This window comes from Capra hircus, unplaced genomic scaffold, assembly GCF_001704415.2.
Source record: "Capra hircus breed San Clemente unplaced genomic scaffold, ASM170441v1, whole genome shotgun sequence".
Taxonomy (NCBI): Eukaryota; Metazoa; Chordata; class Mammalia; order Artiodactyla; family Bovidae; genus Capra; species Capra hircus.
The window spans coordinates 142,752-159,059 of record NW_017189541.1 but is presented as its reverse complement, the minus strand read 5'-3'; the positions used below and the strand labels follow the sequence as shown (position 1 = coordinate 159,059).

Sequence of the window (16,308 nt, the reverse complement as noted above, 5' to 3'; positions counted from 1 at the left end):
AGGGGGTGATGGTGGCTCATGCCACTCTATTTATCGTACATCAGAAAGTTGCTGAAGGAGGCGATATTAACAGTCCTCATGACAGACCTCTTGGACTCTATGGTACAAAACAGACCATCAATTCTTTTCTTCTTTTGCAAACTTAAACAATCTGAGATCTGTCCATCACCTCTCCATTACTTTGTGTATGAGTGTCCTGGGTCGGCCAAAACAAACGATGTCAAATGGGGTCATGACTTAAAACCACACACATCCACCCTCCCTGAGTCCTGGAGACCGGACATCCGAGGTCAAGGGTCCCAGGGCTGGGCTCCCTGCAGAGGCTCCAGGGGAGGGTCGTTCCCGCCTCTTCCAGCCTCCGGGGGCTCCGGGCGTCCGTCCCTGGGCTGGTGGCCGCCTCCCTCTCGTCTCCGCCTCCGTCTCCACGTGGCTTCTCCTCTGTGTCCGTGTCTCCCCTCCTGCGTGTCTTACAAGGACCTTGTCGCTGGGTTTAGGGCCACCCCCACCCAGGAGGAACCTCATCTCAGACCTTCACTCCCTCACAGGAAGGAAGCAAATAGAATGGACTGGAATGAAATGAAAATAAGGATAATGAAAGAAAGCAAGATAGAACGCAAAGTGACCATCCGTGGGCATAAACCTCGTATCCCTCGACAGGGCAGGAAAACAAGAAAAGCGTAAAATAGACGGACGACAAGGGGAAAAAAAAGAAGAAAGGCAGAATCAAAACGTGACCGACACCGCCTCTTCATCGCAGGCCTTGCGCCATGACGGGGGGGTCACACGCTGCAGGGCTCACTTTCTGGCCAAGACTGCGTCGTAGGCTCCCCCCGTCCTCCGGCACTGCACGTCTCGGAAGCCGGCGGGGGCCAGGAGCGCGCAGTACTGGGCGGGCGTCCGCTCACGGCCCTCGGTCTGCACCAGCATGTTCAGCGAGTACAGCAGCGTGGTCAGGGGGCCCCGCCCGTCCGCGTCCAGGAGGCTCTCGATGACCAGCACGCCGCCACCTGCCACAGGGAGGGTGAGGGGTTGAGCGAGGGTCAGCCCAGGCCCAGGACCCGCTGTCCACTCTCTCCTCACCCGGCTTCCTGCCTACACCCCCGCCGCGCAGATTAGCCCACAGCTCTGGGCATCTCCCACCCTCCCCTGCAAGATGGACCCTGACCTAGGACCCTCCCGAGGGACAGACCCAAACCTAGGACCACCTGCAGGACACACCCTGACCTAGGATCGCCCCCTCTGTGGGACACACCCTGACCTAGGAAACCACCCCCCGAGGGACAGACCCTGATGTAAGACCCCCCCCGAGGGACAGACCCTGGCCTAGGACCCCCACGGGACAGACCCTGACCTAGGACCCCCCACGGGACAGACCCTGATGTAAGACCCCCCGAGGGACAGACCCTGGCCTAGGACCCCCCTGTGGGACAGACCCTGACCTAGGACCCCCCATGGGACAGACCCTGATGTAAGACCCCCCCACCGAGGGACAGACCCTGACTAGGACCCCGCCCCCCGTGGGACAGACCCTGATGTAGGATCCCCCTCAGGACAGACCCTGACCTAGGACACACAGCCACCGTCCCCTCTTCCCTCCCAGCTCTAGAGGCCAGCGTGGCCCGGCGGCGCTGGAGCGTGAGCAGGGTTAAGCAGGGCTGCGTCTGCACACACTGCCCACCCCCCTCTGGCTGCACGGGATGTAACCAGGAGCGCGCTCAGTCGCTTCGGCCGTGTCTGACTCTTTCCCACCCCGTGGACTGCGGCCCCCCCAGGCTCCTCATGTCCACGGGACTGTCCAGCCAAGAATGCTGGAGAGGGCTGCCGTGCCAGGACAGGGCCCTTATGAGACACACAAGAGGAGAGAAGCAGAGACAGAGGCGGAGCCACGTGAGAACAGACGCAGAGGCGGGAGGGAGGCGGGAAAAGGACCATCGATCCCCAAAGCGCATCACTCGGAACGCAGGCCCGGGAAAGGACACGCGACCGCTCTTTCTTATTTTCCAGCTTCGTCGCTTAGAAACAAATCCAGGCCTGCCCGGGTTGCGGAAGTGGTAGCCGCTGACCGAGCCTGCTTCTCTCTCGCTACTGCTTCGGCTCCCCGGCTCCCCCCCAGACGGAGAGGGTGGCCCGGCCGTGGATGGTCAGATAGCTTCTACCTCCCGCCGCCCATCCCTGGCCCCAACCGGCACGGAGCAGACGGCGGCAGCAGCAGCAGCAGGCGAGGAGGAAGATGGCGGGACGGCTGCCGGCCTGTGTGGTGGACTGTGGCACGGGGTATACAAAATTAGGATATGCTGGAAATACAGAACCACAGTTTATCATCCCTTCCTGTATTGCTATTAAGGAGTCAGCAAAAGTGGGAGATCAAGCTCAAAGGAGGGTGATGAAAGGTGTTGATGACCTAGACTTCTTCATTGGTGATGAAGCAATAGAAAAACCTACATATGCAACAAAGTGGCCAATCCGCCATGGTATAGTTGAAGATTGGGACTTGATGGAAAGGTTTATGGAGCAAGTGATCTTTAAATATTTAAGGGCAGAACCTGAAGATCATTATTTTCTTTTGACTGAACCTCCACTGAATACTCCAGAAAACAGGGAATATACTGCTGAAATAATGTTTGAGTCCTTCAATGTTCCTGGCTTGTACATTGCTGTACAGGCCGTTCTTGCCTTAGCTGCATCTTGGACCTCCAGACAAGTAGGAGAACGGACGTTGACCGGTACGGTAATAGACAGTGGAGACGGTGTCACTCATGTCATCCCTGTGGCTGAAGGGTATGTGATTGGCAGCTGTATTAAGCACATTCCAATCGCAGGACGAGATATAACATATTTTATTCAGCAATTGTTGAGAGACCGAGAAGTAGGAATTCCTCCAGAGCAATCCTTGGAAACTGCTAAGGCAGTGAAGGAGCGCTATAGTTATGTCTGCCCAGACTTAGTAAAAGAATTTAACAAGTATGATACAGATGGATCAAAGTGGATTAAACAGTATACTGGAATCAATGCTATTTCAAAGAAAGAGTTTTCCATTGATGTTGGATATGAGAGATTCTTGGGACCTGAAATCTTTTTTCATCCAGAGTTTGCTAACCCAGACTTTACCCAGCCTATCTCGGAAGTTGTAGATGAAGTAATTCAGAATTGTCCTATTGATGTCAGACGTCCTCTCTACAAGAATATTGTCCTCTCTGGAGGTTCAACCATGTTCAGGGACTTTGGACGTCGTTTGCAAAGAGATTTGAAAAGAACTGTAGATGCCAGGCTGAAATTAAGTGAGGAATTGAGTGGTGGTAGATTGAAGCCAAAACCTATTGATGTACAAGTCATTACACATCACATGCAACGATATGCAGTTTGGTTTGGAGGATCTATGCTGGCTTCCACACCTGAGTTCTACCAAGTATGCCACACCAAAAAGGATTATGAAGAAATTGGACCTAGCATTTGTCGTCACAATCCAGTGTTTGGAGTCATGTCGTAAAATTGGCTTCATAGTTATTGGGGTTAGGGAGGTGGGGAAGAAATAGTCTTTCTGATTACCTGTTTTGTCTGGATGGCTGGTTTTAAACCTGACTTGAAATAATAAGACCAAACATTAATTATACAGGAATATTTTAATAAGTATATCAACATGCGAATGTAGAGGAGAGCCAAAATGATTGTGTTTTTCTTTAGATTGAATATTTGAATCTTACGTGTATCAAAAAGAAGTGGGTTTTAGTTCTTTCTGTGCCTTGGTATTTTGTATATTATTGAATTATCCAAGATTTGATGGGATTTATCAGTATGTAGATAGCTCTATAATGCTTGAATTGTACACTTTGAAGTGTGCAATGCAAGAGCTTGTTTATATTTCATACTTTTTATACTTTGAGGAAAAAAAGTCAAAGAAAAACTAGTATTTGAGGGTAAAAAAAAAAGTGACCAAGTAAAGGATAAATACAAAAAATAGCCTGTGAGACTTGGCGTACACACACACTCATGGGATTCCAGTTATTATGAAGTGCTTCCACCCTCCTGTGCCCCCCAGTGGTTTTCTTTGCAAGTGCTTTTGGAACTAAGAAGCTAGTGTCTTGGATTAACTGATGCCTGCTAGTGCTTTCTGATTACTCGCATTCTGTTTTCTCGCTTTAAAGGAAAAGTAAAGACAAGACTGTTGGACCAGTAAAAAAAAAAAAAAAAAAGAAACAAATCCAGAAAACGATGCGTCACGTCATTTTCGCTGAAAGCACAAACATGAGTGTGCCAATTAAGCGATGGAAGCACAGCTCATACACATTCTGACCCGATTCTCAGACCAGACGCCACGTCCTAAGCCAGTCTCCTGGCTTCCTTGAAAAGTCACCACGTCCCGCGTCCTTTTTGGACAATGGATCTCGTGGCTAGGAATGCCCACACTCCCTCCCCCAGACACCAAAGTCAGATCCGTGCATCACGGGCAGTAATTTGCCGCGATGCAGACACAGTGGGGCTGACCATCAGTAGGAGGCTCGTGGGGAGAGGCTGAGATGGGACCTCCAAGCAGCAAGAACGTGAGGAAAAGAGCCTTGCCTCCAGATCTGGGGGATTCTCCTAGCTGCGCTGTCCAGAGAGAGCGCCTTCTGTAAGGTCATGCATGCAACTTCTAAGTGTGTCAATACATATTTCTGCACATATATGTACAGATGCAAACACGTGTAACACACACATACATACATACACACACACACCCATATAGACATGGGTTTCCCTGACAGCTCAGTTAGTAAAGGACCCGCCTCCCATGCGGGAGACCCAGGTTCAATTCCTGGGTCGGGAAGATCCGCTGCAGAAGGGATGGGCCACCCACTCCCGTATTCTTGGGCTTCCCTGGTGGCTCAGCTGGTAAAGAATCCACCTGCAACGCGGGAGGCCTGGGTTCCATCCCTGGGTCCGGAAGATCCGCTGGAGAAGGGAACGGCTGCCCACGCCAGTACTCGGGCCTGGAGAATTCCATGGGCTGTACACACACAGAGTCGGGCATGGCTGAGCAACTATCACAGCCTGTAATGTAACTACATACACAGGTGTAGTATAGTTCTACTGTAAACAAGTAGTATTTAAATATTTAAATTTTATACATTTTAACATTTTTCATGATATTTATTTTTAAGGATATCCAAAAATAACACAAATTATATAACTATTATTTTATATTATTGACATCCATGTATTCGTTTATTATTTAAAAGTAGATGCTTAATATATAAACTTTAAATGTAAATATAACATGCTTTATGTGTTATATATGCGCAGCTTCAGTCGCTCAGTCTTGTCTGACTCTCTGCGACCCCGTGGACTGTAGCCCACCAGGCTCCTCCGTCCATGGGACTCTCCAGGCAAGAATACTGAAGGGGGTTGCCGTTTCCTCCTCCAGGGGATCTTCCCGACCCAGGGATCAAACATGCGTCTCCAAGTTTCCTACACTGGCAGCTGAGTTCTTCACCACAGCACCACCTGAAATTTGTGTATATATATGTGCGTAAGCTCCAATCCTTCAGCCACCTGATGCGAAGAGCTGACTCCTTGGAAAAGACCCTGATGCTGGGAAAGATTGAAGGCGGGAGGAGAAGGGGACGACAGAGGATGAGATGGCTGGATGGCATCACTGACTCGATGGACATGAGTCTGAGTGAACTCCGGAAGCTGGTGAGGGACAGGGAGGCCTGGCGTGCTGCGATTCCTGGGGTTGCAAAGAGTCAGACACGACTGAGCGACTGAACGGAAACACAGGAAGTGAACCAGAGCCCACACAGAGTCACCTGCGGGGGAAACTCATAGTTTCTGTGACCTTGGAGACGCCGAGCCTTGCATATTCTAAACGGAAAAACTGCAGGCAGGCCACTACCCCACTTGGCAACTTTATATTTTTTTTCTTCTTTTAACTAAATTTTTATGGACATATAGCTTCCTTACAATGTTGCGTTCGTTTCTGCCACACAGCAAAGAGAATTAGCTGTATGTGGCTGCGTGCTGAGTCGCTTGAGTCGTGCCCGACTCTGTGCAACCCCAGGGACTGCAGCCCGCCAGGCTCCTCTGTCCATGGGGTTCTCCAGGCTGCGGATACAGCTATATCCGTTCCTGGGCGATTTTCCTCTTTGTGCTAACCTTGCTTTTTCTTCCTTTCGGATGATGTCAGGTATGGACCAGAACAAGGCAAACAAATAATAATAATAATACTAGGGTCCAGTGAAGGACGTCCTCAGAGGTCCACTGGCTACGACTCTGAATGCTCAAAGCAGGGGACCCAGGTTCCACGCCTGGTCAGGGAGCTAGACCTCGCCTGCCACACCGAAGAACTTGCAGGCCGCGACGAAAGATCCCGAATCCCACAACAAAGATGGAAGACCTCCAGTGCCGTGGCTAAGGCCGCGCACAGCTACAGAAGTAAGTAAGTGAAGTCGCTCAGTCGTGTCCGACTCTTTGCGACCCCGTGGACTGTAGCCTACCAGGCTCCTCTGTCCATGGGATTTTCCAGGCAACAGTACTGGAGTGGGTTGCCATTTCCTTCTCCAGCGGATCTTCCCGACCCAGGGATCGAACCCGCGATTCCCACATTGTAGACAGACGCTTTACCATCTGAGCCACCAGCTAAAGAAATGAATCAGTAAAAATAAATTTAAAGGACCAAGGTTTCAAACATCCCTCTACACAAAGTCAAAAAAAAAAAAAAAAAACAAACTCACCATCAAGTAACTTCAGTACGCATTCAAACATAAATAATTCACTTCTGCACAACACACTTCCTAGAGCTCCCCCACCGAAGGGCTCTAGACACAACCCTCCATAAAAGACTTCACTCCTGAAAATGTCACCGTACTTTGAGAACCTCAGCTTGGCAGGGGGGGATGTGGAAACGTGTGGCAAAAAAAGAGATGATAAGAGGGAGCCCGGGACGTGGTGATGTCTCGAAAAGGAAGGTGGCCTCCTCACACACAGACGCACATCTGCGTCCCCGTGACGGGTTTTGCGAGCCCTCAGTGCGTCGGGATGCTGGTACCTCTGCCCTGAGTGGAGCCCGGGGCCCGGCGCCCAGCGTCCCCGCCACCTACCTGTCCTGCAGGCCCGATACAGTCTCTGCAGCAGGTGGCAGCACTTGGCATCGGTCCAGTCATGCAGGACCCTGGCCAGGATATACAGGTCCGCCTCCGGGAGGGGGTCTTTGAAGAAATCCCCTGCAACACAGGCGCGGGGGCCTCTTGTCAGCCTGCCTGTCAATTCCACGTGAGCACACCTACGCCCAGCATGGCTGGGTCACTTGCACACACAGACCTGTCCCCAGATCCCCCCAGCTGCTGACCTCCCGAAACAGACAACATCTCCGCGTGATGCTGAGACGACGCTGAATGATGGGATACTCCCTTTAGGCCCCCTTTCCGCATCAGCTCTGGACGACGGTTTTATTTTTACTCCATTTCAGAAACTCTCATGTAAACAGCACCCCTAAAGCAGCGGTCCCCAACCTTCCCGGGCTTCCCAGGGGGCTCCGATGGTCAAGAACCCGCCCGCAATGTGGGAGACCTGGGTTGGATCCCTGGGTTGGGAAGATGCCCCCTGGAGAAGGGAATGGCAACCCACTCCAGCATTCTCGACTGGAGCACCCCCATGGACAGAGGAGCCTGGCGGGCTACAGTCTGTGCATTGCGAAGAGCCGAACACGACTGGGCAACGAACGCTTCCATTTCACGTCCATCTCGCTTGCCAGCTTCCCCGCTGCTTCTTTTTCCACTCTTTTTCCTTTAAACCAACGGGGCCTGCAGTGTCTTTCCTGGTTTCTTTTTTCTTCTTCTCTCTTTCTTTCTTCTCTCTTCTCTTTCTCAGGCTTCCTTCCCCCTCCCCTTTCTTTCTTTCTGGCACTGGGTCTTGCAGCATGCAGGAACTTAGCCCCGGGACCAGCAGCGGGACCAGGGGCGGGGCCAGAGGCGGGGCCAGCGGCGGGGCCAGAGGCGGGGCCAGCGGCGGGGCCAGCGGCGGGACCAGGGGCGGGACCAGGGGCGGGGCCGGGGGCGGGGACGGGGCGGAGCCAGGGGCGGGACCAGCGGCTGGACCGGGGGCGGGGCCAGCGGCGGGGCCAGCGGCGGGACCAGGGGCGGGACCAGGGGCGGGGCCAGGGGCGGGGCCGGGGGCTGGGACGGGGCGGAGCCAGGGGCGGGGCCAGCGGCGGGACCAGGGGCGGGGCCAGCGGCGGGACCGGGGGCGGGACCGGGGGCGGGGCAGCGGCGGGGCCAGCGGCGGGACCAGGGGCGGGGCCAGGGGCGGGGCCAGGGGCGGGGCCAGGGGCGGGACCAGGGACGGGACGAGGAGCGGGACCAGGGCCCCCTGTACTGGGAGCTCACAGTCTTAGCCTCTTGGGCCACCGAGGAAGTCCCCCAAAGTCTCCTTCTTTGCCCCATTTCCCAGGTGAGGCACAGAAGTAACACCGTCAGCACATGTATCTCCAAGAAGATGCCCAGAGGTGGTTAACATCTCCGAGAAGATGCCCAGAGGTGGTTAACATCTCCGAGAAGATCACGCTGAGGTCCTCCTTCTGAGCACAAAATCGAAGGGGGGCTCCCCAAACTCAGTCATTCAGATTCAGTATATTTTAAGTCAATGGTTTAAAAAAATCTAACATAAAGACCCCCATTTCCCATGCCCCCTCAAAAAGAAAACTTCCTGATGATCTAAATTTAAGAATTTTAAATAAAAGCAGCATCCAGTCCTTCAAGGACACCGTCTGGCACACCTTGAAATCCGCCTGTCAGACACAGAGTCATTGGAAAGGAGCTGACCCTTCACTCGGGTCAGTCAGAGTGCCCCCCGCCCCGGTATACAGCCCTGGATGGAATGCTGGTGGCCTGTCCCTTGAGATGCCCTGAACTTGGAGGTGAACTTTTAAAAAAAAAATAAAATAAGGAATTAATTCCCCTGTTGTCCAGTAGTTAGGACTCTGTGCTTTCATGACCAAGAAAGCAGGTTCAACCCCCAGGCAGGGAACTAAGATCCCACAAGCTGCATCCCATGGCCAAAATCATAACAATAATCGTAATAATAATAGGGAGTTCTTGGCAGAGCTCAGAGGGGACAGAAATGAGACCCCCCACCTGCTGTCTTCCTCCCAAGACAGCAGAGAAAAAGAGGCATGAACAGCCAGTTGCGTCTACACACGGAGGTACGGGGTGTCTGCAGCTCAGACCTCGGTACCGAAGTGACGGCCCGCAGCTGGGAACGGCGCCCCACGTTTCCAAGGCAAGCACCAGTCCCTCGCAGCGGTCGGCAAAGCTGCTGTGGTTTCTGAGCCTTGGGACGTCTGAGGAGCTTCTGTCTTTTCAGTCGATAACTGTCCCCTCACCTAGCCTTCAACCCACGTCACTCATTGCCACTCGCACACGAGCTGGTTGTAAATACCTACGTGAGTTTCCCGGGACGGCAGTAAGAAATGCCCAGAGACCAGGACATCCGTCCTCCCCCAGCCCTGGAGACCAGACGTCCAAAGTCAAGGGGTCCCAGCGCTGAGCTTCCTGCAGAGGCTCCAGGGGAGGGTCCTCGCCGCCTCTTCCAGCTTCCGGGGGCTCCAGGCGGCCATCCCTGGGCTGGTGGCCGCCTCCCTCCCGTCTCCGCCTCCGTCTCCACATGGCTTCTCTGCTGCGTCCGTGTCTCTTCTGTTCTATGTCTTATAAGGACATTGTCCCTGGGGTTTAGGGCCACCCCCATCCAGGAGGAACCTCATCTCAGACCCTTCACTCCATCACCTCTGCAAACGCCTAATTTCCTAAAGTCCTGTTTACAAACTCTGGGTGAGGAGACACACTGAACTCAGTGAAACACTCAGGAAAGAATTAACTGCAGGAAAGCAAGACCCTCCCACCCTCCCCCGTCCATCCTGCGTCACAGTGCTGTTTAAACGCCCGTGTGCTCACTCACGGCCGACTCTCTGTGACCCTGTGGACCGTAGCCCCACCAGGCTCCTCTGTCCATGGGGATTCTCCAGGCAGGAACGCTGCAGTGGGCTGCCATTTCTTTCTCCAGGGGATCTTCCCGACCCGGGGATCGAACCTGCGTCTCTCGCGTCTTCCGCCCTGGCAGGCGGATTCTTTACCGCTGAGCCACCGGGAAGCTCCATTTTAAGGGGGTGTGTTTGGACGGTCCAGAAAGCCACGCTGAACGCCCAGCGTCTCCATCGCCCCAGCCCGCCAGGACCCGTCTGTTTCCCCGTGGACACAGACAGCGTTCCAGACACCCACCTTCATGGAAGCTGATCCGCTCGTCCTCCCAGGCTGAGAAATGTGTCTTTGCCATCTGCACCACTCCTGGGATGTCAAAGACGATGACCCGACATCGCGGGTACAGGGACACGCACGCCCTGGCCAGAGCCCCGGAACCGCCTGCAAGAGGGCCTGGACTGTGACGGCCCCCAGACCTGGGCGGGACCCACAGTCCGGTCTCCATGGTGACAGGCTCACTTACAAAGCCCTGCACCTAAGGTATCTTCCAGGCTGGACCAACCCATACACCAACCTTCCACGTAGACCCTGACCTGATGGCTTCCCCTCGTCCGCCCAAGGACAGACGACGGCCAGGCAGAGGAAGCCCCTGGGCAGATGCTACGGGAAGACGTGCCCATGTCTGCCTGTGGGAGACATTTCCGGGGGACACCCGGGTGAGGAAATGGAGACCTCGGTCCAGATGCCAGCAGCGTGAACATCCCACAGTCAGGGATGTTTATTTTATAAAATAACCCCAACCTAAAGGTCCATCGACGGAGGTATGGATAGAGAAGATGTATACATGTGTATATATATATATACAGCGGAATATTACGCAGCCGTGAAAAAGAACAAACCGATACCATCTGCCGCAGTGCGGATGGACCCAGGGACGATCGTACTCAGTGAAGTTCGTCAGACAGAGAGAGACAGATACCACGTGGTGTCAGCCGCACGTGGAACGTAAAATGCGATGCAAAGGAACTCAGGCGCGAAGCAGAAATAGACTCTCAGACACGGGAAGGAAACGCACAGCTACCAACGGGGAAAGAGCGGAGGGATAAATGCGCAGAGTGGGACGGACGTGGGCGCGCTACTGTAAAGCACGCCGATCCGAGAGTGGGACGGACGTGGGCGCGCTACTGTAAAGCACGCCGATCCGAGAGTGGGACGGACGTGGGCGCGCTACTATAAAGCACGCCGATCCGAGAGTGGGACGGACGTGGGCGCGCTACTATAAAGCACGCCGATCCGAGAGTGGGACGGACGTGGGCGCGCTACTATAAAGCACGCCGATCCGAGAGTGGGACGGACGTGGGCGCGCTACTATAAAGCACGCTGATACTTGACAAGTTCCTAGTGCACAGCGCAGGGAATTTCACTCAATATAGTGTGCCTGTGTGCTAACGCACATCAGCTGTGTTCAACTCTGTGTGACCCCATGGACCGTAGCCCTCCCTGGCTCCTCTGTCCATGGGATTCTCCAGGCAACAATCCTGGAGTGGGTCGCCATGCCCTCCTCCAGGGGATCTTCCCGACGCAGGGATCGAACCCAGGAGTTCTGCACTGCAGGCGGATTCCTCACCATCTGAGCCGCCAGGGAAGGCCAAGGGTCTACAAACAGGTTTCCAAACACAGCTCCGAGGCCCGGGGCGGACACTCACCCCCGAGGTCGCAGATGAGCGGGAAGGGGGACAGGTCGAAGGCGGCCAGCACACTCGCCCCCTCCAGCCTCCACACGTCCTGCAGGCCCTCCATGAACCGCAGCCTTTCGTCCTCGGACCTGGAACACGACGAGACGAGCCCATGAGAACCACGTGGAGTCCGGTGGGTATCACCCTGAGCAACGACCCGGGGGCCCCCGAGCTGAGCAGAGACCTGGGTCCTCCACCCACCGGGTTGGAGCGCCAGGCCACCGGGTCAGCTGTGCAATGCGGGAGGCTGGAGGCCGCAGGGGGTGTCCACATAGGCTGGGGGAGAGGGCTGGGCATGACGGGGATTCAGGGAGGTGGAGACAAGTGTACGGGGAGCTGGGTCCCAGGAGGAACGGGGAGGAGGGTCTCGGGAGGGGACAGAGGTGAGAAGGAGCCACGGACACTGCGGGGTGGGTAGGGGGAGGGGGCCGCCTCTCTCCTCTCACCCTCCGCTGAGGCTGCTCTGTGGCTTTGGAGTCAGTGAGGAGGCAGGGAGGCGGGGAAGAGTACATGGGGTGCAGAGCAGGCGCCAGGTCTCAGGACCCTCAGCAGTGACCACCCTGCCCCCTTAATCCTTGGTGCATTTCCCGCCCCACCCTGGGAGCAGCCCCCACACACTGCAGACAGTCACGAAGCCATCAGCATCGTCTGACTAGTCGTCAAAAAGTCACCAGCACGGTCTGACCCCTGCGGCCCCATACGTCATCGGACGAGTCACCCACAGCTCACGCTGGTGCTGCCTGCAAAGCCCCAGGCTTGTCTCTTTCCACAGCCTCCCCCACCCCCCACATAAAGAGGATTTCCCGGCTCATTCTGGACAGATCAAACGAGTGCCTAACTTTTCTACTGGAGTATTACTCAGCCAAGAAAAAGAACAGATTACTCCCACTGATGGCAGCGTGGATGGACCGAGTGGCTATTATACTCAGGAAAGGAACTCAGAGAGAGAAAGTCAGGCAGTACACCGCTGACAGGCAGGGACTAGAAATTCATGCAAATCAACCATTTTACCAAAAAAAACCACAAACTTAGAAAGTGTTAGTCTCTCAGTCCTGTCGGCCTCTTTGCGACCCCACAGACTGTAGCCCACCAGGCTCCTCTGTCCGTGAGTTTCTCCAGGCAAGAACCCTGGAGTGAGTTGCCATGCCCTCCTCCAGGGGATCTTCCCGACCCAGAGTCTGAACACAGATATCCACCATTGCGTGCGGATTCTTTACAGTCTGAACCACCAGGAAAGACCTAAACTTTGAAAACCTACTAATGTTATCAAAAATTTTATTTATAAAAAAGGGAGAAAGGAAAAATTGAGTTGGCGAATAACAAATACACTTTGGGCAAGCATCCTCAAGCACCTCAGTCGTGTCCAAGTCTTTGTGACCTGATGGGCCATTGCCCACCAGGCTGCTCTACCCACGGGATTTTCCCAGGCATGAATGTATATGTCACAGATGATGAAAATGCACCTATTGAGCAGCGTGGGGCAGTCTGGGGAACACGCAGTAATCAGCTTACATGGGCAAAAGAACCGACAAAAGGATAGACACGTGTCTGTGTCTCACTGAACCAACGTCCTGTACATCTGAAGCAAACGTATCACTGATGCTCAGCTCTGCTGCTGCTGAGTCGCTTCCGTCGTGTCCGACTCTGTGCGGCCCCACAGACGGCAGCCCACCAGGCTCCCCCGTCCCTGGGACTCTCCAGGCAAGAACCCTGGCGTGGGCTGCCATGTCCTTCTCCAATGCAGGAAAGTGAAAAGTGAAAGGGAAGTGGCTCAGTCGGGTCCGACCCTCAGCGACCCGATGGACTGCAGCCCACCAGGCTCCTCCGTCCATGGGAGTTTCCAGGCAAGAGCGCTGGAGTGGGGCGCCACTGCCTTCTCCGATCGTCAACTCTGCTCCAATGTAAAGAAACCACGAAAGAACGAAGGGGAGAAAGAAAAGCGAAAGCATTCCCTGGAGCAATACTGCCGCCTTGTGGCCGATTGTGGTAACAGCGACTATAGAAGCCGCGTTGACGGGCACTCAATATTCCCAAGCTCTGCACGGCTCCCAGTAAAGTACTACCGCGCTCCTAGAAGTCTCCTAGGGGTGGTCAGCGAAGGAGAACTCAAACCGGGGCAGGTGATCCCGAAGCCAGTGTCAACAGGCACCTTTAACCTGCACTCATTAAAAGCAAATCACATGGAATGATCTCAACACAGTCAAGCACTAGGGAAGGGAACAACAGACGGGTTCCAAATCGGGAAAGGAGTCCAGCAAGGCTGTACACTGTCACCCTGCTGATTTAACTTCTATGCAGAGTACATCATGAGAAACGCTGGGCTGGAAGAAGCACAAGCTGGAATCAAGATTGCCGGGAGAAATATCAATAACCTCAGATATGCAGATGACACCACCCTTATGGCAGAAAGTGAAGAGGAGCTAAAAAGCCTCTTGATGAAAGGGAAAGAGGAGAGTGAAAGAGTTGGCTTAAAGCTCAACACCCAGAAAACGAAGATCATGGCATCTGGTCCCATCACTTCATGGGAAATAGATGGGGAAACAGTGGAAACAGTGTCAGACTTTATTTTTGGGGGGGGGGGGCTCCAAAATCACTGCAGATGGTGACTGCAGCCATGAAATTAAAAGACACTTGCTCCTTGGAAGGAAAGTTGTGACCAACCTAGATAGCATATTCAAAAGCAGAGACATTACTTTGCCAGCAAAGGTCCGTCTAGTCAAGGCTATGGTTTTTCCTGTGGTCATGTATGGATGTGAGAGTTGGACTGTGAAGAAAGCTGAGCGCCGAAGAATTGATACTTTTGAACTGTGGTGTTGGAGAAGACTCTTGAGGGTCCCTTGGACTGCAAGGAGATCCAACCAGTCCATCCTAAACGACATCAGTCCTGAGTATTCTTTGGAAGGACTGATGTTGAAGCTGAAGCTCCAATACTTTGGCCGCCTCATGCAAAGAGCTGACTCCTTGGAAAAGACTGTGATGCTGGGAGGGATTGGGGGCAGGAGGAGAAGGGGACGACAGAGGATGAGATGGCTGGATGGCATCACTGACTCGATGGACGTGAGTCTGAGTGAACTCCGGGAGTTGGTGATGGACAGGGAGGCCTGGCGTGCTGCGGTTCATGCAGTTGCAAAAAGCCGGACACGACTGAGCGACTGAACGGAACTCATGGCCCAGCAATCTCACCTTGAGGCACATACCTGGAGAAAACCATAATTTGAAAAGATACACGCACCTCGACGATCACAGCAACACTAGTCACAATATTCAAGGCGTGGAAGCAACCAAGCTGCCCGTGGAGAGAGGCACAGACGAGGAAGGCGTGGGATACGACGCAGACAAAGAAGCCGTGCTGTACACCACCGTGGAATATGGCTCAGCCGCAAAAGGGGCAAGAAGCCAGGTGTACTTAGCATACCAGAGCCACTCTGCTGGGGTGAGGAACACGTAACATCAGGGATTACTAGCAAGAGGCAAACCCGATTTCAGTGCAATCACTTGGCACCGGTCAGAATGGCCGCTGTAAACAACTCCACAAACACTCAGTGCTGAAGAGTCTGTGCAGGAAACAGAATTCTCCTCCTCCCCCCCGGGATGCAGATGGTGCCAACCACCATGGATAGCAGTGTGGATGCCCCTCAAACAATTAAAAAAGAGAGAGAGAGAGAGAGAGAGAGAGAGAGAGAGAAGGCAATCAGAACACCCCTAACACCACACACAACAAGAATCTGCAAACAGTCTAAGACCTGGATGGAAGGACAGGTTCCATGAAATTCTCAGGGGAAATACACGCGGGACACATTTTGACACCCACCCCTCAGAATAATGGGGCCTCCCTGGTAACTCAGCTGGTAAAGAATCCACCTGCAATGCAGGAGACCTGGGTTCCATCCCTGGGTTGGGAAGAGCCCCTGGAGAAGGGAAAGGCTACCCACTCCAGGATTCTTGGGCTTCCCTGATAGCTCAGCTGGTAAAGAATCCGCCTGCAATGCGGGAGACCTGGGTTCCATCCCTGGGTCGGGAAGAGCCCCTGGAGAAGGGAACGGCTCCCCACTCCAGGATTCTTGGGCTTCCCTGATAGCTCAGCTGGTAAAGAATCCGCCTGCAATGCAGGAGACCTGGGTTCCATCCCTGGGTTGGGAAGAGCCCCTGGAGAAGGGAACGGCTCCCCACTCCAGGATTCTGGCCTGGAGAATCCCACGGGGCTGTATAGTCCACGGGGTCGCAGAGAGTCGGACACGACTGAGCGACTTTCCGTTAGAAGAATGAAAACTAAACCCAAAATGAAAACAGGACCTAATTAACCTTAAAAGCGTTTCCACAGCCAGGACATCCGCAAGGAAGGAGAAATCCCTAAAATTGTGGCGGGGTGGGAGGATCATTTTCAAACGAAGATACCTGCCAGAAATTCATCTCCAAAATCACAACCAACACATGGGAAAAAAAAAAAAAAAAGGCCAAAGATGGAAATGCATATTTCTTCCAAGAAACTATTATAGAGGTTGTGTTAGATTCATGAAACGTGCTGGGCACCAGGAATTATGAGAGGAAGATCTAATTCCAGCGAGGTTTCGCCTCACACAGCTGAGGATGATCCCGGTCAAACCCTCGACACACATCCGATGCCG

General features: G+C 53.8%; 2 protein-coding genes across 3 annotated transcripts in view; one reads left to right on the top strand and one right to left on the bottom strand.

Moving 5' to 3' along the window:
• Positions 1-726: 726 nt before the first annotated feature.
• ASMT (acetylserotonin O-methyltransferase) overlaps positions 727-16,308 on the bottom strand; it is a 28,511-nt gene continuing 12,929 nt past the window's right edge. The window contains 4 exon segments of one of the 2 annotated variants that reach the window (NM_001285598.1): positions 727-1,007; positions 7,077-7,199; positions 10,248-10,388; positions 11,654-11,772. In NM_001285598.1, the coding sequence (NP_001272527.1) occupies positions 796-1,007; positions 7,077-7,199; positions 10,248-10,388; positions 11,654-11,772 (595 nt within the window). In that variant the 3' untranslated portion in view covers positions 727-795. 2 annotated transcript variants of the gene reach the window in all.
• Positions 2,035-4,141, top strand: LOC108634517 (actin-related protein 3). The gene has a single exon (XM_018044445.1). It carries the CDS (start codon positions 2,231-2,233, stop codon positions 3,485-3,487), a length of 1,257 nt encoding a protein of 418 aa, XP_017899934.1. The 5' UTR covers positions 2,035-2,230; the 3' UTR covers positions 3,488-4,141.

What these genes read in the sequence shown, in the direction of transcription:
- LOC108634517 (XM_018044445.1), top strand. Translation starts at nt 2,231, where the DNA reads ATGGCGGGACGGCTGCCGGCCTGTGTGGTGGACTGTGGCACGGGGTAT.